Raw genomic sequence first — 21831 nt, forward strand, 5'->3', positions numbered from 1 at the left:
CCATACTACACACTATATATATGTATGTAATTTATTTTTTATGAAAATATTCTAAATTATTATTTTATTCAATTATTTATTATAATATGTTACACATAATTATTATCATATACTGTTTATATGTATTATATATATGTAGAGTAATAAAAATGAAAAAGTTAAAAAATCACAAAAAATAATAGTATAATAAAAGTAAAATATTATTTTTAACTACTTTAAGTTTACATTCCAAAATTAGTTTTACAAAATAAGTAATATAATAACAATTTTCATTATTTGGTATTGTATAATAACGTTCACTTTACGCTTTTTCATTGAATATTTATTATTTTTAGAATACCATGATGTGATACACTCTTATAACCAGTATAGAATTATGTATATCTGTATGTATGTATATGTATGTATGTACACATTATATACATATATATAAAATCATAATATATATATATACATATATTAATATTATCCTTCATCAGTGACCTTGAAGTTTTTTGTTTTCTATATGAGTCCTATATAAATTTCAAATAAGATTGGATACAAAATTCTTATATAAATTTTTATAAAAAAAAAATAAGAAAATAAGAAAAAAAATTGTTTTTCTTTTGTTCTTTAAAAGCTATTGAAAGAAATCAAATGATTTAAAAGAACACATTCGAGAATTATTATAGAATTAATCGAGTATTGTGAACTCTAAAAATAAAATGTCATAAAAGCATCACAATTCACAATTGATGAGTACGCATATTTTATATATGTATATGTATATTGCTCTTTCATTTTGAAAATTTCATTTTTTTTTTTTTGAATAAATTAAGTATCATAAAAATTACAATGATTTTGACAAAGAAATTTCCTTTTTTAAAAAACAAAAAAATACCTTTTTTTCCGTAAAACTCTTTTATCGTTGACATTATCGTTTTGTGCCTTTATTTTATGCCAACCATATAGTTTTTCTCTAACTTTTTGTTTTTTTGCTTTTATATTTCATATATCTATATAACAGTTATTTTATTTTATATATTGCTTTCATAATATTTTACATAATAGATTTTTAACACTATATGAGTTTTGTATATTATAATAATTTTTTTATACTATGAATTCAATGTATATAAAATTTATGGGTAAATATATCTGGAATTGGATAACTTGGTGTATAAATTGGATGGTATATAGTATATACACTCAAATTAAGGTCCAGTAAAAAAAAAAAAAAATTAAATTTTATTAATTTATTTCATATTTGATAATTTGTTTTGGGTTCTTTGGCTTTCATGATAATAGAAAAAGTTCATAAAAAAAAACAATATTGAGCCTAACGTAGGAAAAGTAATTTATTATTGTTTTCAGGACATTAAGGTGTATAAGTAATAACAATTTCCTTTACGATCTAGAATATAAAATGAGCTTGTATACACATACATATATATTTATACGTATACAAAATAGGAAAAAATAAAATCCTGTACTTATGCCTAAATACAAATAAAATAGTTATTCTAAATTGTTCACTTGAAAATTCTCTCAATATTTTACGGAAAATAAAACCATAATTTCTCACATGTTTTGTAGGTAATATGTACATACATACATATGTATATGTATAAGAGATAAAGAAGAACATCATCAAAATTTTTTTATTATTGCAACCTTAACATACAAACAAATTAAGTACATATTTTATCCCATTTAATATTTAAAATTCGAGAAAAAGGATAATATATAAGCGCATAAACATATATATCTTGTTTTTTCAAATTTAATTTTTTATTATCAAACATTTTGCGCTACTGCATATACAGCAGAAGAAAGCTTGTAGTTCGCCTTTTCAGTATTTCTAATATCTACATATATATTAGGCGCGCAAATTATTTAGTTATCTATTAATTTACAAAAAAAAAAAGCGAAAAGAAAAATTAAACTATTTAATTTTCCTTATTTTTATTATATAGGTACGAGTACATCAAATGCGTATATTTATATATCAACTACATGTACATACTACATATTCATCAATATATATATATATATATATATATGTTTATTTTTAGATTACATTTATTTTTTTTTCCTTAATATTAATTCCATAAATGTACACCTATTTGTATGATTTTCATATAAAACAGTAGTGTAACAACTACATATACATACATACAAATATGTATATACTTTTAGATTTATATAATTATATATTATATAAGCAGTTAACTAAAAATATGTATAAAAGGTTTGAAAGTGCATATTTATATATAAATGCATATATATATATATTTATATATATATATATATATATATATATATATATATATATATATATATATATATATATGCATACACAACATATACAATATATATATATATATATATATATAAATATATGTATAATAAATATATATACAATATGTATAATAAAATATTCTCATGTATACACCTACATATTTTTAGGAATAATAAAATAAGCTTTATTTTTAGTAAATTTAGATTGTGTATATTATATAGCTTTTGAACATATGTGTGACCCTATATTGTATATCCTACAATTTATACTAACTATTTATATACATATATACATATATATATATATATATATATATATATATATATATATATATATATATATATATATATATATTATATGTATATAATATTGTGTGAATATAATTGTCAAAAAAAATAGTTTTTTTATTTTTCTTACTACTCTTCAGTTAATTATAGATTAAGTATATGTATTTATAATAAAATTGTGATTTCAGACACAAAGTTAAAATTATAAAACAAAAAAAAAAAACAAAATATGTACAACCTAATTATAAATATATGTATATATGTATATCAATATACACATAAAATGTATGTATATATAAATATGTATAGATAAAAATATAAAATTGAAATAACAGTGTATACAACCCAGATTATTATATGTATAATATAATATCAGAAACTATATATATTTTTATAATATGTATATACTTGTATAATATTTAAAAATATTAAGCTGAATGTTTTTTATATATATGTATGAACTTATGTTAAAAATAAAACTTACAAATAATTACTAGAAGTTCCGTAAGCTCCTGGCCCACTGACTCTCCTTTGAAAATATTTAACTGGCATATTACTATAACCGAGTTTATAAGGCGAAATGTTTATTTTTTATCATAAACACTTGTTTTATGGCTAAAGTTCTATACTCAATAATTTTTGCAACATTTTTTTTTTTGTTTTAAAAAATAATTTTTAATAATATATAAAAAAAAATTAAAATATTTGATATATTTTACAATATATATTTTTATATATATATATATAAATAAATATATACATAAAGCTGGCAAGAAAACTTATATAATATATCGTAAAATTTTCAATAAAATTATTGACGACAGTAAAACACGATTATGTTCTATATATGTTTAACATTATGCAACATTTTTTTTTCATTCAATTTACAAAAGAATTTTTTTTTTTGTTTTTCGCTCTCTTTAAAATTTATATCTAGTCTTTCGATTTCAAGTATTTAATTGAATTATAAATATATACATATATATATATTCATATATATTTATATATATATATTAATATATATTCATGTATATATATATATAAATTCATAATTTTTCTTCATTTATTTTAAATATATATGTATGTAGAGTTTTAATAAAAAAACAATTAACAAGAAAAGTTCTTTTTTATATGTTTATTTTTTTTTTTTTGATTATTAAAACACTATTTTTTCAAAAATATTTTTTTTTTTTAAATAAGAAATAAAACAAATTTTTAGTAAAATCAAGTGTATCCAAAAAGGTGCAAGACAGGATTTACAAAAATGTAGAGGCAGCACATAATATATTTTAGTTGCACAGATTGCGCATGACATAGGAAAAGAAATATCCTTTATTTTGTTTTTTCCTCTTTTTCTTTTTGGAGTTTTTATGTCATTCAAAGGATATACCAAAAATAAATATACAGTTATAAAAAAATTCAAAGTATATACTTTAGGTTATTTTCAAAAATAAATCAAAAAAATATTTTGTCTCATCTTAAATTATTCATATATGTAATAATTAAATATTAATTGTGTAAATTACATTATATGGAAGTATATTATATAAATATCATTGAATTTAATGTCATATAACTCCTTCTTTTCAATTTATCACTGACTTTACAAAATTTATCCCGTTATAAGTAACATTCATGCAAAAACAAAACAACTTTTTAAAATTATGTCGGGACAGTAGAAAACTTTTATTAAAATTTGACAATATGTTACTTTATATGATAGATACAAAGTTAAATTAAAAAATACATGCAGCATTAATAGCGGTGATCGGTTAATCTTACGATTTTGAAATTAGAGATATACGATATTTTTTATATATTAAATTTAAAATATATAGTTTAACTCATTCATATTATTAATAAATTTTTTACAGTTTAGTAAATAAATTAGTTGAACAAAACTGAATTTTTCAACTTAGTTCGTTTAAATACAAATTTATAAAAAGCATAGTTTTATGTTTTTTCAGTAAAAACACAAATAAACAACATTAACTCTTTTTACGATCAACACTTTTCAATATAATATGCTGAACTAAGTCTTTCATCCTTATTAATTTCAAATGTTTTAAGGGAAACTGATTTTTCCTTGATATCACACAATATTTTTCATTGATTCCGTGTAAAATTCACTTAACTAATTTTTTTAGATATTTCTTATTACGCGCGTGCATAATTTTGTTATAAATTGAACGAAGAAGCAAACGAAGTTTAAAAAGAAATGAATTTACCGTTAAATTATTTAAGCAATTAAGAGTTTAAAAAACATCTACAACTTTCTAATATAATTATAAATTAATGGAAACGGATATCAAAACGTTCTTTTCAAATAAAAATGTTAATGATTCCTTTATTTTGTTATTTTTTTTTATAAGATAATAATTTACACATTTTGATTTTTGATAATACTAAAATATAAAACCATACTACTTAATAATAATATTTCAGAACTTGTAATATGCGTTGCTAGTTCAATTCTGCACATTTGTTGGAAGGGTTGAACAAACTAAAACGTCATTTATTTATATTCATAAAAAAATTGACATTTCCAATCACTTGTATTTTGATATTCGTAAATAATGATGATCAGTAATGGAGTTATTTTCTTTTATATGAATTTGTTTTGTATATTCTTTATACATTAGTTTTTAAACATAACTTTCTGAAAATTTAAAAGAAAATTTTACTATACTATACGTTTTTTATTATAAATAAAAGAATTATATACATAAGAAACAAAATAATGCCGGATGTACATCACAAATATGTGTAGATCGCATTAAAAATTTTACAATAACTTTTCATTCGTTGAAAATTTACAAATACTTTCAAATAATGTTAGCTAATGAAACAATAATTCAAATAGAGATCACTTTCATCACTCACCGCACTTTTTCCACACCTAATTTAATCAAAATTAAACAAAAAATTGAAAAAATAAACCTTAACTTGCACGTTGCACTAATTTGATTATTGTGTATTATATTACTATTACCTTGAAAGCATTTATCAGGTTTATAAGCGCCACATTTATTATATTGTTATTAGAAATAAACAAAACCGCTACACACTCATACAGACGGAATGAAAAGTCAACCTATTTTGACAATTTAATTGATTTATTTCAGTTAATTTTAATTTCTTCAATATTTATAATATTAAATATTAATTAATTTGATGTATGATTTATGGTAATTTAAATATTACATTCATTATAAATGATTTACTGCTAGTCCTCACCAAGTTATCAGCAAATATTATTTTGATTTCACAGGAAAGGTCATTAGCAAATTTGTGAGAACTGGCAGAAATTAATAAAATAATTTAACCACTGATTTGTTTTGACAAATAAAAATATGTATAAATCTCATTCTTAAAGTTGGTACCACTGACAATAGAAGGAAGACGATTGACGAAGGCTTGGTTTTAGATTTTTTGCCATTATTTGAAGAATATTTATTTAAAATTAGTTTGATAAATGCTCAAAATATTGTAAAATTATACAAAAATTTGCTGAACGTAAGTTATATGATTTATTTATCAATAATATATTGTGATTTTAGTGAAATTTTTGTGATAAAATTATAAATATAGTGACCGAAATTTTCTAATGACTTCGTTTTAAGTATATGTATTAAAAAATAATTAAGTGAAAATAATTTCATCAAACGTGTACAAACAATTCGTCTTGCACAATAGTTTTAATTTTATAAAAGAAAATTCTTTAATTTAATTGTGTATTTGAAGATAAAAATGTCTGCCATTTTACAAAAAATGTGTATTCTATAATGTGCCTACATTGCCAAAGAAAAAAAAAAGTCTTGTTATTTTGTGGAGTGTTTTTAAGAAATTTGCGTGAAAAATGAAGATCCCTTGATTTGAAAGATTGTGAAAAAACTATTAAATCTTCCAACGATAATTTTTAAGTTTCGCCAATACAATTAGTACGAAATTGAGTTAGATTGTGAAAGTTTTTTTTTATATCAAATACTTAGTAATTATGTATAGATAGTTTGCACCTTTTGATCTAGTGGATAAATATCTGCATACATATATATATACTTGTTTAGGTTATTTTTCTATTTCAAAATTTTTTATCGAAAATTATAGATATCTACTCTATTAGCATAGCGAAAAGGATACAAGTGAATTGATTTTAGTATATAGTAAAAATTATGATCTAATTTCAAAAACGATTTTATTCACTTATTTAAATATACATGACATCCATAACAGTCCAACTTATTATGTATAACTCATAATGTAATATGCATAAAACTCTTAAAATTCTAATCAGGCAATTTATGTATTATGTATAGATAAGAGCTATATATTTTTTTTTCTAAAAAAACATGTAATTTAGATTTTCAACAGAAACTAATAGTAATAAATAGATTTTTATGTTTTTTTTTTACGATATTTTTTAATAGAAAACTTTTTTAGATTAACCTTCTAATTATTTAGCAGAAAATAAGCTAGGTAAACCAATTGTTTCACTACATTCTACTTTTTGTTTGTGGACACAAACATTCCTTAAAATGTTATTTCAGATTTAATACCTCCTTTCAATCTGCAAAATCTGGGATTCAAAAATCCTTCTTTCAGTTACAAAGTAATAATGTAGTTAAACAGTTAGAGTGTATTAAATATAGTTTTTTGCACAGACAAGTTGAACTTTAAAATTTTAAATATTACGAACCTAACTATGAAAATTTTTCAACATTTTTTAAGAAACTAATTTCATTTTAATAAGAATTTCCTAAATATTTTTAAAATTTTATGTATCCTAATGTCAGGGATATTCGCGAAGATTAAATAGTAAAATATTAAAACAAAAATTTGAGTGTATGGTAAATTATTTACAAAATCTGTTTCAGTGTTTATGTTTAATATTTTTTTGTTATAAATAAGCATTAAGTTAGTGTATACCCCATTGATTTGGTGTTAAACAAAATTACATGATTTACTTTAATAATACACACTTTAATATAAATATACAAATATGCGAATAATTTGATCTACTACTAAGTAAATTGTGTGTGTGAAGCAAATTTTAATTTAGTGGGTTTTTAAAGGAAGGGTTAATTCCAAAAAAAAATATAAAAACATTTTCTATATTAAAGAATCGTTTAATTTTGAAATTTTATCTGTAAATATGTAAATAATAGATGTGAAATCCATATGTAGATACTTATACGAATTATAATAATGTGTAGATTACTTATGTGAATAAGCAAAAAATTTTGAACTATAATTTTCATAAACATTAATTGAGAAATGTATTTTCTAAATTCATAAATATTGAAACTAAAATTTAGGTTTGATAATAAGAATCATTTCGTTAAAGTTAGGCAAAAGTAATTCTACTTGTGTCCTAATATAAATTAATATTTTTAATTATCAAATAATATGAACCTAAGTACAGATAGTTGAAACGTGTAAATGGTGGTTATTTGGTAGTATCACTGCTAATTAAATTGAAATTAATGAGGTTTTAATATTATAACATGTCATATATATATATATGTGTGTATAAATAATTAACTATTTTAATATGTAATATTAAATATTTAAATGAAATATTGTATTTCGTTTAATATACATTTGTATATCATTTAAAAAATTTGCAATTAGGATTTCTGCATTCGTTGCCAAGATTTTTAGAGACTAATTATTGATTTTAATTGAAAGTGCTTTATTTAAAACTTAATTCAAACGTATTTTGTACACTTTTGAAACAAAAATACTAACTAATATATTTAGTGATTTTTAAAGTGCTTCTGCAATATGTTAATATTCATTAATTGTGCTGTCCAAATATTTAGTATACATTTGATAAGATAAATTTTTCAAACGAAATTAAATCTTATGGTGAATATTTTTTCTTAGCACAAAACATTTTTGTTTTGTGATACTTCAAATAAAATCTATATTACTTAAATAAAATGATAATTGTGCAAATTAATAAAATATTATAGTATTCTTTCTATTAATTTACTCAAGTGAATACAAACTACAAGTTATTTTTTATGAAATGAAAAAAAACAGCACATTTAAAAGCAGATTGATTATGAAAAGAGTATTTAATTGTATAATTACTCACAAAAATTCCATATTGCAATATTAAATATAATATATTATATAAGAAATATGCAATTGTGAAAATATCTGAACGTTGTTTTATAAAATTATAATAAATTTTATGTGCCATTTAATATTTATAAAAAACAAACTTATTTAACGAAAAAATGCATAAAGTGTTGAGTGCCAAATTAACGTACTTAAAGAAATTTTAAAGATTAGTTTCTACAGTTTCATTTGTGTTTTTCAAAATTAAGATAATGCAATTGTTTATAATTGTGGAAAAATTTTATATTTATTGAAAAATATAAAAAAATATGCTTTCGCATTGAAAAGAAAAGATGTCAGATACCCCCATACTTTTGTATTGGGGTAAAAACTCATGCAAAAATTGTAATAAAGGTATGAAAACAACAGAATTTAAAGTTAATATTTAATCCATTATATTGGTTTTTGTAAATTACACAAAGTTTCCACAGGTTGCATTGCAATATGATCTTTAATTAGAATAAATTCATTTTATTTAAATTCATAAACGTAACGTAATTAAAAATCATGCATTTTAAAATATTTATACTTTTCTGAAAACACAGTTTTCGCCTCTTATCCTAATATATTTTATGATTTAATAGACTAAAATATTAATAGTTAAAGCAATATAAAAGTTACAAGAACTCTAACATATTTTTTGTCAAAAATTCAAACTTTTGTTTGCTCAAAATTAATATTAAAAGGTCAAAAGAATCCAAAACTTCTGCAATTTTGTGATTTACGGCTTACTATATAAGCTCTTCCAAAACAAATATGGTATAACTAGTCCCGTATGTATTAGGATTTGATGCTAGAGCTGTTAAATTAAGATAACTAATAACTGGTAATGAAAAAATACAAAGGTAAGTTGATTTTCCTTCATCTATGGAGCCAGAAAGACCCAAAAAAGGCCTAAAATTTTGAAAATTTTATTATTTATATTATTAATTTTAGCATTAATATTTGTGCTAAATATGTAGGTCATACAGCTTTGTTGAGAATTTTTAATTCATCTAATAATATAAGAACGATTCAAGAAACTTATAAGGGAAATTAATGATAAAATAACAAAAAATATACCCAATATATTTTAATTAAGTAAATAAAATATTTTTATTCCTTATTCCCCCCGTAATTTTTAATTAAAAATAATGTTCTTTGTAACTAAAAAAAAATTTTTTTTTTATTATAAATTTCTGCATCATGTATGCAAAATATAAAAAATTCAAATTAATAAAATAATAAGAAACATATTAATATACACTTCAAGTCAAAAGATTTTTAGTTACATCGTACATTATTTTATAATTTATTAAAAAGTAGTTTTATTTTTAATTTTTATCTAAATTATTTTCTACATTAATATATCCATATTTCTTTTTTTGTTTTTTTTTTTTTTTTTCATTTTTAAAAGGGACACCAGCTGGCGTGTATTTTTCATTGATTTTTTTTTTAGTAGCTAATGAATAGCATTCGAAGTTCAGGAGACCTAGACCGCATAACTGTTAAAATACATAATATGAAACGTAGCGCATCACGTGATTCTCCAAGGGTGAAACGAAGAAACAGCGCTAGTCTCCGTTATGATGGCAGCTCTGATGACGGAAGAATGTCTCCTGATAGACATACAAGAAGTAGGTTGGTAAGATCACCAAGTCCAAGACCAAGATATGTTTCACCTCATCCAGAAGAATATCCAAGACCGACATCAGAACGTCCGGTATATAAAGTACTTTGCGTTAGTTCCATTCATTTAAAGGCATCAGATGAGTTTATTAAAGAAACTTTATATCGCGAATATAAGAAATTTGGAGATTTTAGTATAAGGGTATCTCATGAAGTTGATGAACGTGTAGCATATATCTGTTTTAGAACTCCAGAAGATGCGCGGGAAGCTAAGCATCACAAGCCGAGAATTATGTTTTATGATAAAATGGCTGTAGTTGAAGCGGTTTATGAAGGTCCTCCAAGAGCAGATCATCGTAGTCGCCATAAATCAAGCTCACCACCTCCTCCCGAATATGATCGGCATTATTATATTAGGTCTCCAGCAGCACCTGTATCTGTTGAAAGACATCGCTTGCCACCACATATTGAACCACATCATCCTTATGAACGAGCTTATGGTCCTCCAGCTGTTCCTATGCATCACCCACCAGAATTTCGGCCAATTCATCATGAATATATTCCAAGAGGGCCGCCAATACGTCATTTACCTCCTCATATGCATCCGGCCCCTCACAGACCATATATACCTCGTCATATTATCCCAAGGCCGCACATTCCGCATTATGAAAAACCAGATAAAAAAGATAAATTTCCTAATTATTTGCATCACGTGCAACCAGAGGACGATCCCTTAGCCACAAGAACATTGTTTGCCGGTAATTTAGAAATAAATATATCAGATGAGGAGCTGCGTAGAATTTTCGGTAAATATGGAATAGTGGAAGACATCGATATAAAAAGACCACCACCGGGAACCGGAAACGCATTTGCTTTTGTAAGATATCAAAATTTGGATATGGCACACAGGGCCAAAGTTGAGCTGTCAGGGCAGTATATTGGAAAATTTCAATGCAAAATTGGTTATGGAAAGGCGACTCCAACATCCAAGATTTGGATTGGGGGACTCGGTGCTTGGACTTCGGTAACACAATTAGAAAGAGAGTTCGATAGATTTGGCGCTATTAAAAAAATTGAATATCAAAAAGGAGATACAAGTGCCTATATTTTATATGAGTCGGTTGAAGCTGCAACATCTGCTGTTAAAGAAATGAGAGGATTTGCTTTGGGTGGTCCAGAAAAGCGTCTAAGAATTGATTTTGCTGATGGTGGTGTAGAAGGAGCACCAGCTCCAGCTCCTTTCAGACCGAAAGCAGGTCATGATCCAGTTCACTCCACAACTGAATATAGAAGACCGGAATATGAAGTTGAGCCAGTTCATTATCAAGAAATACCCTATCACGTTCCATATCATCCACGTGGAGGTTATAGAGGAAGAGGAATGTATAGAGGACGTGGTGTATATCGGGGTGCAGTCTATCATCATGATATACACAGAATGCCAGTTACTACTATAGTCAATGAAACATGGAACCATACTGTTGATCCTGCAGATTATGAGAAGAGCCGTTCTCTTTCTCGACAGCCTCCAATTGAAAGATCAAGGTCACGGTCACCGCATCGTAATATGAGTCCTGAATCTGACACAAATTCTCGTACAAACGGGATTTTAAGTTCAGTTCGTAATCTTCAAGATGTTTCAAGAAAATGCTCAATAGCTTGGCAAGGAGCGTTAATACTAAAGAGTTCACTTTTTCCAGCAAAATTTTATCTTACTGATGGCGATTCGACTATCATCAATTCACTAATGAAAGATGAAGAAGGTAAACATCATTTAAGGATTACACAAAGATTACGCCTTGATCAAACAAAATTAGATGACGTAAGAAAGAGAATAAGTTCATCTTCCTCACATGCAATATTTTTGGGTTTAGCTTCTTCCGGATCTATAATTCAGTTAGATGATGCTGGTATTCAAACAAGGCCGTTAAGAAATCTTGTTTCATATCTCAAACAAAAGGAAGCTGCTGGTGTTATTTCTTTATTGAATAAAGAAACGGAAGCAACTGGCGTTTTGTACGCGTTTCCCCCTTGCGATTTTTCGACAGAGCTACTAAAACGTAGTTGCCATTCAATGTCGGATGAGGGATTGAAGGAAGATTTCCTCCTGATTGTAGTTGTTCATGGCGGTACAGCTTAATATTAATATTACATATGTATTAGTTGAGAAAATATGTTTTTCATGCATTTTGAATAAAAAAAATTATCGAAAAATAATTTTCAAGATGATTAAGAATAAATAAGTTTAAAACAAACTCTTTTGTTAATCATTTTATTGTATTTTAAAACAAGAAATATTGCCTAAAAACATTTGGTTTGTTTATTCTTTCCAATTCTAATATAATTTATTATTAGAACTTTATAAACTTTTAAACCAGAAATTCTTTGTATTGGTCGATCAAGCTACAATTTGCATCCTTTTGTGTTAAAACTTTAATAAAAAATGAAATCCGTAATAAGTATATTTCTCAAAAAATCCTAATTATTAGAATCTGTCTACATTGAAGTACATAGGTCGTCATGTTTTGATTTAAGATCGTTAAAAAAACTTAAAACTTTCAGGTGAAATGTTAACTGTTTAAGTCAGAATCTATAACATCTATTCGTCGAACAGAAAAGATTTAGTTCGTATTCATATTTAAATTATGTTATTAAAAAATCTATGTATATATATACGTGTTGGCAATTAAAGTCAAACAGATACTTCAGTAAGAAAACCTTTTTTTAGGAATTTCCAAATTAAAAAATTTCAAGACAAAAACAAAAGTGCTATGTCGTGTACTTTATATGAAATAAAAATGCATAAGCACTTATATCTTATTATAATTTTTACCTTATAATGGGAATAGCCTTTTTATAACCAAAAAAGTCATAAGGATTTAACAATAACAAATACTTAGTAAGTTAAACAATTTGTCAATTTAGATCGAAAAGTAAATTTTATATTTATTGAAATCATCACAACAACACAATAAAGTTGTTAAAATGCTTGTTTTTCTTTTTATATTTTGGGCATACAACTTAATCTTTTGCAGGGACCTCTATCACACGAGGTTTATCAATTATTCTTGCAGTACGATTTCCTTTTTCAACAATACCTATAATCCAAGCTTGGTATCCTTCTTGCTTTTCTATGTCTTTACAATATGCAGCGGCTTGCTCCCTTGGTAAACAGATTAATAAACCACCAGATGTTTCAGCGGAATGACCTTGAAGTAATTGGAACATATTTCCGCAAGCTTTTGCAACTGCTGCCATTTTAGCAATAACAGGTAAATTGTGAATAACGAAAGAAACTTCCTTCTTTTGATGTGATGCTAAAGTTTGAGCATGCCCCAAGAGGCCGAAACCTGTTATATCTGTTGAACCGTGGGCATTATATTTATGCATCAAACGAGCAGCCACTCTGTTTAATCGTGCCATAGAGTCCATAGAACGATGATATGCTTTCCGTACATCTTCTTCTGAAACAACTAATTTGATTCTATTCCACCTTTCTGGTTGATCTAGCCACTGATGTGCACTTACAGCAACTTGAGTGCCCAATGGTTTTGTCAAAACTAAAACATCTCCAACAACAGCATTGTCCGGAACGATATATTCATTTGGTTGACAAATAGTCGATGCTACCCCTCCAATTGTGCACCAAGGGTTAACAACACTTTGACCCCCAGTTACAGATGTCCCAGCTTCTACAGCAGAGTCCTTAAAACCTCTCATCATTAATGGAACAACAACATCGCGTTCCTTCTCCGTCATTTTCGTACTTATAGCCAGTAACATTAACATATTGTCGCAATCAGTCACGCCCATCGCATAAAGATCACTTAAGACATTTGCACAAGCAATTTTACCCATCATATATGGATCATCAACAATTGGATAAAAAAAATCCGTTGTTTGAACTAAACACAAACCACCATGTCTTAACGGCGTCACGGAACAATCTAACCCAATGCCGATCCGCGGAATCGCCAAGTGCATATACTGATTATCATCCTGGTTCGTGTAATCCTGTTGCAAGGATGAAACAAGCTTACCAAGAACTTCTTGTGGCACTTTACATCCACGACCTTTTAAATCAGCAAATCTTGTTAAACGAAATGTAGGCTCCAAATCATGAGCTGTTGGATCAAAAGGACGGCGTAAGGAGTCGTTTTCTCCTTGTAGTTCTAGTTTTACTGAATTCAATGCATCAGCCTGATATTCAGACATCGCTTTTTTTTTTCAACCGTAAACAAATTTCAAAATTCAATAGTATAAATAATCAAAAAAGCCGCTATTCTTACACTGGAGCAAAATGGCGTCACTACAATTTACCACTTTACTTTTTTTCTGATAGAAGCTACCCAATGATTTTTCATATGTTTAAAGAGTATTCACAAGTTCGCTTTTTACTTTGTATTCACACTAAGTCTTCAACAAAAAGTAAATTTTGCATATTTTTTTAACCAGTTTTATTAGACAATTTCATTTAGATTTATTAAAATATTCTTTTTAAATTATTTTTATAATTATTTAGAAATGTCTGCTGTAACTCAAATTTTTATATGAAATGCTTTTAACGTGCAAAAAGTTGTCTTTCTAGTTTAACGCGGCACAAAAAATTGACATTATAGAGTTTTGATTGACAACAGCTATATGTTGTACTCAAACAGCTGTAAATATTTCAAACTTTGATTTTTAAACAGACTACAATTAAATTTTTATCATGCCATTTACCATTTTATGTTTGAGATATTTTCTATTTCAAATCAAAAACATTTTTCCAATAAAATCTACAGAACTGAAAACAATATTCAGAAGATATTCAGCAATGCTGTACATTCCACTATGAATTGATTCGTAAGTGAATTTAAATTCAACTCGGATCAAAATTATCTTCTATATTTTTTTAGCTTCAGAGTGAGAATTAATAAATATACTGTTTAAATATGTTTTAGATAAAATATACGTATATTTTATATAATAAAATATAATATTTTATATAATAAAATATTTATTATATTTTATATAATAAAATATACGTATATTTTATTATTATTTTTAGATAAAATATACGTATATATATATATAATTTATCTGAGTCTGACAAAAGTCACATATGTAAACATATTTTGTCTCACGGTAAATAAAGGTACTCTTTACATATAAGCAAAAATCTAGGATTAGCTTACTGTTATTATAAGAAACAATATCTATGATTTAATTTGCGGCTGATGAAAGTCATATATATGTAAAACCTGTTTGATATCAAACTTTGTTTGCAGTAAAGCTATTGTTTAAACTTACTGTTTGCAAATGCAATAACATCTACGATTTAATTTGAGTCTGATGAAAGTCGTGTAGGTAAACCCTGTTTGACATAAAGGTGAAAGTAATAGAAATTACTTTATTCTCATAAGATTTTCTATAAAATGATGACAATTAATTTTTTATGATACATATATTTCGTTTATATGGCGAATTGAGTCCTTGACTTGAATTTTAGATAATTTCAGTCTGATATGTAAACAATCATCACACATAAATTAGACTTTGTCATGTATGAAAAGAGTGCCATAGATTTTCTTGTACGTACATATATGTAAAATATATAAAAATTATTGAATTAATTGGCAAGAATATTATCACGTAACATATTTTTCCGAATTTTCTGCTGTCAAAATGCTTATTGAATGCTTTTCGCAATACTGCATTATAATACCGAAGATTAAAACCTTCCTGTTCACGTTACTATGTATTGAATGTATTGTATTGAATTGTGCACTTTCTTTGGATAGACCTTGTACTTTCTATTTTATCCGATCTGTGTCGCTTTTCGTTTGTTATATTTTAAAATAAAAATGTCAAACAAAATGATCCTGTCAAAACAACTCATAACCGGAAACGGATGTCAAATTTCTTTTCACTTTTAAATCTTCCGGAATCAAAATGTCTAAAAGAGGTGAGAATATTTTAAATCAATACTCATCTGTTGAAAACTTTTAAATTTTGATCTAAACATTATATTAAAAATACTAGTCTTTATATTTTCAACATAATAAAATAAATATTGCTAATAACCAACATTCCTGTAAAATGTATATAAATTTTGAATATACTTTTTAAGAATCAAGCGTTTATAGTATTTTATATACAAATAATGAAATTTCAAATTTACAGGACGTGGTGGATCTGCTGGAGGTAAATTCAGGATCTCATTGGGTTTACCCGTGGGCGCAGTAATCAACTGCGCAGATAATACAGGTGTGTACATACAATATTCAATACAAACGATTATTTTGATTTATTAAATTTGCAAGGTGGTAAGAATCTATATGTTATTGCTGTTCATGGAATTAGAGGCAGGTTGAATCGTTTACCATCTGCTGGTGCGGGAGATATGTTTGTTGCTACAGTCAAAAAGGGTAAACCAGAATTAAGAAAAAAGGTAAATGTTAGCTTAAGAATTATGAATGGACTTTCTGAAAAGCATTATTTTGGAAATTTAAATCTTACGAATATAGTTTTTATTGAAACTCAACAATTTGATTTTTTGACATTTTCTTACCGTAGGTAATGCCCGCTGTTGTTATTCGGCAAAGGAAACCATTTAGAAGGCGTGATGGTGTTTTTATATACTTTGAAGATAATGCCGGTGTAATAGTGAACAACAAAGGCGAAATGAAAGGTTCTGCCATAACTGGTCCAGTAGCTAAAGAATGTGCGGATTTATGGCCTCGTATTGCATCAAATGCAAGTTCTATAGCTTAAATAAAAGTATAAAGATATTTAAAACCGTAAAATCTGCTTTTATTTTTGGTGGGTCTATTATATTTTCGAGGGACAACATATTAAAACTTCAAATGATTTGTTTTTTAAATGTTTAATATTCTTGATCTAATTAATTTTTATTATATTACAATCTGATTATATGTTTAAATTTAAATGTAGGACTAAAGTAATGTTGAAAACATTTTATTTGCACCTTAAATTCTTAAATATCTATTTACACTAAAGATCCACATATATCTATGAGCATGGCATTTTCTTTATTTTTAATGGCAAAGTGTTACAATAAGTCTTCTAAAGCACAATAATATGCGTAAAAAATAAAAAATATTTTCATATATGTAATTATTAATTTTCACAATGACACTAGATAAAATTTACTAATACAGAATTTTTACTCTTTTTTTCATAATTGTCGCCATACATAACAACTTAAGACCAGATTAGGATCTTGCTATATCACACTTAACTTATTGCGATAAAATTGATTGTACAGTTGAAATTAGTTATATTATCTATTGTAGGCATTGGGCAGTTTTCAAATTGTTTCGGTACTCTTCCGAAAAATAAAATTCATTTGAAAAATTTCAAAGCTTAAGAGTTATTTAAAATAAATAAAATTTATACAATTTTAAATTTAAAGTACAAGCTTAATTAAAAGTTTTAATATAAATTTTAAAATAACAGTTTACCTAAGTTAAATCAGAAAACAATTTGTTTAGTGCAGAATGTAGGTACTATGTACTACTGTATGATTTATCAACTTTGCCATTTATTAACTTGGTTTTACTATGATTGCAGCTGGAAAATTATTTTCGGAAACATTTTAGTCCTTAAAAATTAACTGCTTTAAAAGCTGCCCGTTTTTTTTACAATGCGACAATAAAATTTTTTTAATTTTGCTTTTTCAAGTTTTATATACATATTTCTCCAAAAGCTCAAATCTGTGCTATGGCTGTCCATGACTATTTTGAAAATTTTCCGGCAATGGCTGGAATATTTTTTTCATTAATTTCTTATGCTATGTAACACGCTTTCTCAACTTACTGGAATATGGGGATACATTGACGTTCCTGCTAAATAAGATTGGGACAATTTTGGACGATCATCAGCTTTTTCTTCTTCCCGTCTTTTCAGGCAGGCTGCTTTTGGATTCAAATTTTTTTCTTAAATTGTAAAACTTTTTTTTTACAAAATACATAATTAAAATGCCACACGCTTACCCCTAACTTGTTGCTCTAATTGAACTATTACTTCAACTGCCATATTTAAAATGCCTAGTTTTGTTTGTGGCTTATCAGTTTTCAAGTGAGACATGCACATTCTACCTAATTCTTTTAACGCTTCATTAATGTCACGTATTCTAATTCTGGTAAAACAAATGAATTCATATAGAAAATTTGCACAAAAATTTAGAAACAACTTTACCTTTCTCTTGCATTGTTTGCCATTCGCCTCTCTCGTTCTCTTTGCGCTTTTAAGTCTGGATCTTCATCCTCTTCATCAGCACTAGAACAGCTTCGTGAATTTTTACTAGGAAAACGAAAAACATTAGTTAACAAATATTATTGCAGTATGAAACCAGATACATACAATCTCCTGACTCTTTTTGGAGATTTTGATATGCCATCAATTAAGGTACTAGTTGGCTTCACATCTGTTTGATCAGAAAGTAAGTCCTTTCTTTTTTCTAAAAAAAACAAAGTTTTAAAGAGTTTGGACAAAAGATTTTTAAATTTACTAGATGTTGATATAATTCCTTTTTCCAGCTTAACTGTGTTGTTAATATTTTCATTTGTTATAGGATCTTGAAGTATAACATTAGCAATTGAATTTGTTGTAAGATATGGTGGCGTTTCTAAATTATTGTAATTAGTATTAAGTGGCGGTTGTTCACAGTGGTGTCGTAAAACATTCAAAGCATCGTCCAGTCTCTCCTCCATTCTTGTTACCTAATAATTAAAATTTTGTCACTGTATTTTATCTTGTTACCTAATAATTAAAATTTTATCACACTTACAGCTGTATTTTCTGTATGGCCCCGCAGAAAACCAATAGCATCTGAGACTGGTTGAAGATCGGGTGGATTTACCTAACAAGAATATTAGTGAAAACTTTGAGGTTTTTATAAAGTAATTGAAAATTTACCGGAGGTAAAACCCTTTCATTTATATTACTTCCATATTCGTTTGTTAAATGAATATTTGGTGAATCAACAATTCTACTAATGTGGGTAACCGGATTATTCCACTGAGTATTTCCATTTAAATTAGGATGAGAATTTTGTTGCAAGGAATTGGTTAAAGGAGGTGGAGAATTAATTGGCGTTGAAGGATTGGAACTAAAACTACTAATACTCTGGTCGGCTGGAGCATATGCCTAAAATTTAAAGTAATTTTTTTGATCACATTATAAAATTAAATTAAAGTCTTACCGCTAATACTTTTCCAGTTAAAGCTTCATTGGGCATCGCTGGACTATGCTGCGGAATTGAATTCGATGACCCCGAAGATGAAGCGTATATTGCAGGAGAATGAATATTTTGTGCTACATTGTGATTTGGTTGAACATCAATATCTCTGAGTGTTCTAATTCCCGGTAGTGCCTGAGTCTAATTAAAAGAATATATTTTTAAAAATTAAATTGTACATTTTACAATAAAACAAGTTATATATTAACTTGTTGATATGCTTGAACACTTAAAGGATTCATTGAAGTATGAAAATTATATTCGTTATTGCTAGTATCTAAGGTGTTATTGGAATGACTCCCATCATTATAAATAGTGTTTGATGGATAACCTTGGGAAGTGTACCATCCTTGTCCATTATTGTTATCAAAAAATGTCTCATTAGTATGTGCTGCTCCGCCTAATTTTGTTGTCGAATATCGACTTTCAAGTTGATAATCATCACTTGGATACTATAAAAGAAATTAATGAACAATTTTGATACACAAAAAAGGTATTATTTACCGTTCCATGATCTATGCCTGCATAATGGGACTGGTATCCACTCTTGTCGTTTCCTTTAAGAAAATTAAAAACAAATTATTAAAACTTTTAGCAGGCGAACAAAATTGGTCGGTCGTTCATCTTAGTGTGAAGTGTATTGCATTGTTTTCAAACCAATACATTACATATTTTAAAAATATATGTAAAGTATTCAATTCTTAAAATTGAATCAAAAAAAATTAAAATTGTTATGCACGTAATAACAAAAAATTTTAATGTAAATATTTTTGTTTTGACAATGACATTTGAATACAAGAACATTAATATTCGCAATATCCAAAATATTAAAATAAAGAGCCTTAAAATTACTTTACACGCACACAATTTACTTTACCTGTTTGCCTATTAGCTATTTTGTTGAAACAATTTTGAAAAACTTCATACAAATGCATAGGCTCATCATCACTTGTCGCCATTTTTTCAATCCATTTGAAACTTGCGTTAATACCTACTGATTTACGCTAGCTAAATTTAAAAGTACATATTTTCATTTTTGATAGATGTGTTTTTGTTTTGAATGTTGTACGAGTACCACAAGTTTACATCAGCCAAATTATAACAAAAGGAAGGCAGTGTTTACATATTCGACAAAATCTAAAATTGAGTCGTAGTCTGATGATTGGTTAGATATTAGGTTAACAGCCTGATCGTGTATCTTGCTGTTTTACTAACTTTTTCTTCACTTTGAAATCAGAATTATAAGTATTTTCTAACAAAACATTGCACTTGTTTTTGAAAGTAAGTACTTGCACAAAGAAAAAACGAAATACGCAATCGAAATAATTCTTCGCACTCGAAAATTACATTATACAAGTATAATATGATAGTTACACACTTTCTTCTCACTTTCCGAGTAAAATAGCAAGATAAACGATCAGGCCCTAAAACTATCATATGGCGTTAAGACTTAAATTCAAAATTTAATAATTTTGTTACGAAAGTTATAACCCAAATAAAATCCGCTGATCATTTCTCCAAACTTCCACAAAAAATTAATTACCAAAATTAAATTTAGTAAAAAGTAAAAATGTAAAGAAAAATTACTTAAAAATTGCAGTAAAGATCAGATTCCTCGCATTATCCGGACGTTCGGACAATATTTTCAACCAAAATCTTTCGTTTAACTAACACATATACAAAACTGAAATGACTTGATCAACTGTTCATACATTTTTTGGTTTAAAAAAATTTAACTTTTGACTGAAGGCTGAAGCAAAACACACACACGTAAGTACTTACCACATCATTTTTAGGTTATATTATATTTATTCGCCAATTGATTTTAATCAATTGACGAATAATGAGATATCAAATATGAGTCCTTCGGAACATAAGAAGAAGTCGAAATTATTTTTTATATGTAGTTGTAGAAAATAGATTACAGTATAAAATTTATTTTGTTCGAACTTTTGAACACTAAGAGAAAACACACCACACCTTAAGTCTGGTGACAATAGAGTAGTTTCAATTATTTGTCGTTAAACAAATTCTGATGTCAAACAGAGTTTATATATACGACTTCCATCAGACTTAGATTAAATCGTAAATTTTGTACATATATGTATATGTGATCAAAATGCTAACGCGAATTGAAACAGCCAATGTTCTATTGCATGTTGTGTATTGAGATGTTGAACAGTGTAAAATTTAACTTTTAATCCAATATTTCAAATTAGTTGTCAATATAAATGTCAAAATTCGATATTAATTCGGAATTCAGAAGGATTTATGCGCAGTATTCA

General features: G+C 26.4%; 5 protein-coding genes across 17 annotated transcripts in view; 2 read left to right on the forward strand and 3 right to left on the reverse strand.

The window, feature by feature from the left end:
* LOC129607582 (potassium/sodium hyperpolarization-activated cyclic nucleotide-gated channel 2) overlaps positions 1-3470 on the reverse strand; it is a 34033-nt gene extending 30563 nt beyond the window's left edge. For 5 of the 11 annotated variants that reach the window (XM_055518671.1, XM_055518669.1, XM_055518673.1 and 2 more), the window contains exon 1: positions 3053-3358. In XM_055518671.1, the coding sequence (XP_055374646.1) occupies positions 3053-3120 (68 nt within the window). In that variant the 5' untranslated portion in view covers positions 3121-3358. Of the gene's footprint in view, positions 1-3052 lie in introns of all 11 variants that reach the window. The other 6 variants (XM_055518670.1, XM_055518663.1, XM_055518664.1 and 3 more) reach the window with 5 other exon arrangements.
* A 2480-nt stretch (positions 3471-5950) lies between these two features.
* Positions 5951-12551, forward strand: LOC129607241 (RNA-binding protein spenito). Of its 2 annotated transcripts, none has more exons than XM_055518094.1 (2): positions 5951-6084; positions 10091-12551. In XM_055518094.1, exon 2 carries the CDS (start codon positions 10139-10141, stop codon positions 12440-12442), a length of 2304 nt encoding a protein of 767 aa, XP_055374069.1. In that variant the 5' UTR covers positions 5951-6084; positions 10091-10138; the 3' UTR covers positions 12443-12551. The 2 variants fall into 2 exon arrangements, with proteins under 2 accessions (XP_055374069.1, XP_055374070.1); XM_055518095.1 differs by lacking the exon at positions 5951-6084 and adding an exon at positions 8654-9048.
* Positions 12552-13222: 671 nt separating this feature from the next.
* Positions 13223-14642, reverse strand: LOC129607375 (inactive selenide, water dikinase-like protein). Its single transcript, XM_055518338.1, has one exon. The coding sequence runs from the start codon at positions 14515-14517 to the stop codon at positions 13324-13326; it is 1194 nt and encodes a 397-aa protein (XP_055374313.1). The 5' UTR covers positions 14518-14642; the 3' UTR covers positions 13223-13323.
* A 1540-nt stretch (positions 14643-16182) lies between these two features.
* Positions 16183-17090, forward strand: LOC129607206 (60S ribosomal protein L23). The gene is made up of 4 exons (XM_055518005.1): positions 16183-16249; positions 16468-16551; positions 16608-16735; positions 16861-17090. Exons 1-4 carry the CDS (start codon positions 16237-16239, stop codon positions 17056-17058), a joined length of 423 nt encoding a protein of 140 aa, XP_055373980.1. The 5' UTR covers positions 16183-16236; the 3' UTR covers positions 17059-17090.
* Positions 17091-17154: 64 nt separating this feature from the next.
* LOC129607205 (protein daughterless-like) lies at positions 17155-20545 on the reverse strand. Of its 2 annotated transcripts, XR_008696800.1 has the most exons (13): positions 20424-20545; positions 20051-20103; positions 19756-19998; positions 19511-19687; positions 19225-19455; positions 19097-19168; positions 18818-19028; positions 18670-18766; positions 18505-18609; positions 18300-18445; positions 18124-18242; positions 17769-18067; positions 17155-17632 (listed from the first exon to the last, which is right to left on the reverse strand). XR_008696800.1 is itself a non-coding variant. In XM_055518004.1 (12 exons), exons 1-12 carry the CDS (start codon positions 20503-20505, stop codon positions 18026-18028), a joined length of 1578 nt encoding a protein of 525 aa, XP_055373979.1. In that variant the 5' UTR covers positions 20506-20545; the 3' UTR covers positions 17155-18025. The 2 variants fall into 2 exon arrangements, 1 of the variants encoding a protein (XP_055373979.1); XM_055518004.1 differs by having other exon boundaries at positions 17155-18067.
* Between the last annotated feature and the right edge of the window lie 1286 nt (positions 20546-21831).

The sequence above is a fragment of the Condylostylus longicornis genome, unplaced genomic scaffold, assembly GCF_029603195.1.
Source record: "Condylostylus longicornis isolate FDR11 unplaced genomic scaffold, ASM2960319v2 ptg000027l, whole genome shotgun sequence".
Classification (NCBI taxonomy): domain Eukaryota; kingdom Metazoa; phylum Arthropoda; class Insecta; order Diptera; family Dolichopodidae; genus Condylostylus; species Condylostylus longicornis.

Coding starts and splice junctions, on each gene's coding strand:
- LOC129607241 (XM_055518094.1), top strand. CDS start 10,139: ATGAATAGCATTCGAAGTTCAGGAGACCTAGACCGCATAACTGTTAAA.
- LOC129607205 (XM_055518004.1), bottom strand. CDS start 20,505: ATGGCGACAAGTGATGATGAGCCTATGCATTTGTATGAAGTTTTTCAA. Junction 18,446..18,504: donor GCAAACAATGCAAGAGAAAG/GTAAAGTTGTTT, acceptor TTGTTTTACCAG/AATTAGAATACGTGACATTA. Junction 18,068..18,123: donor CAATGTATCCCCATATTCCA/GTAAGTTGAGAA, acceptor AAAATATTCCAG/CCATTGCCGGAAAATTTTCA.
- LOC129607206 (XM_055518005.1), top strand. Junction 16,552..16,607: donor CAACTGCGCAGATAATACAG/GTGTGTACATAC, acceptor TAAATTTGCAAG/GTGGTAAGAATCTATATGTT. Junction 16,736..16,860: donor AACCAGAATTAAGAAAAAAG/GTAAATGTTAGC, acceptor TTCTTACCGTAG/GTAATGCCCGCTGTTGTTAT.
- LOC129607375 (XM_055518338.1), bottom strand. CDS start 14,517: ATGTCTGAATATCAGGCTGATGCATTGAATTCAGTAAAACTAGAACTA.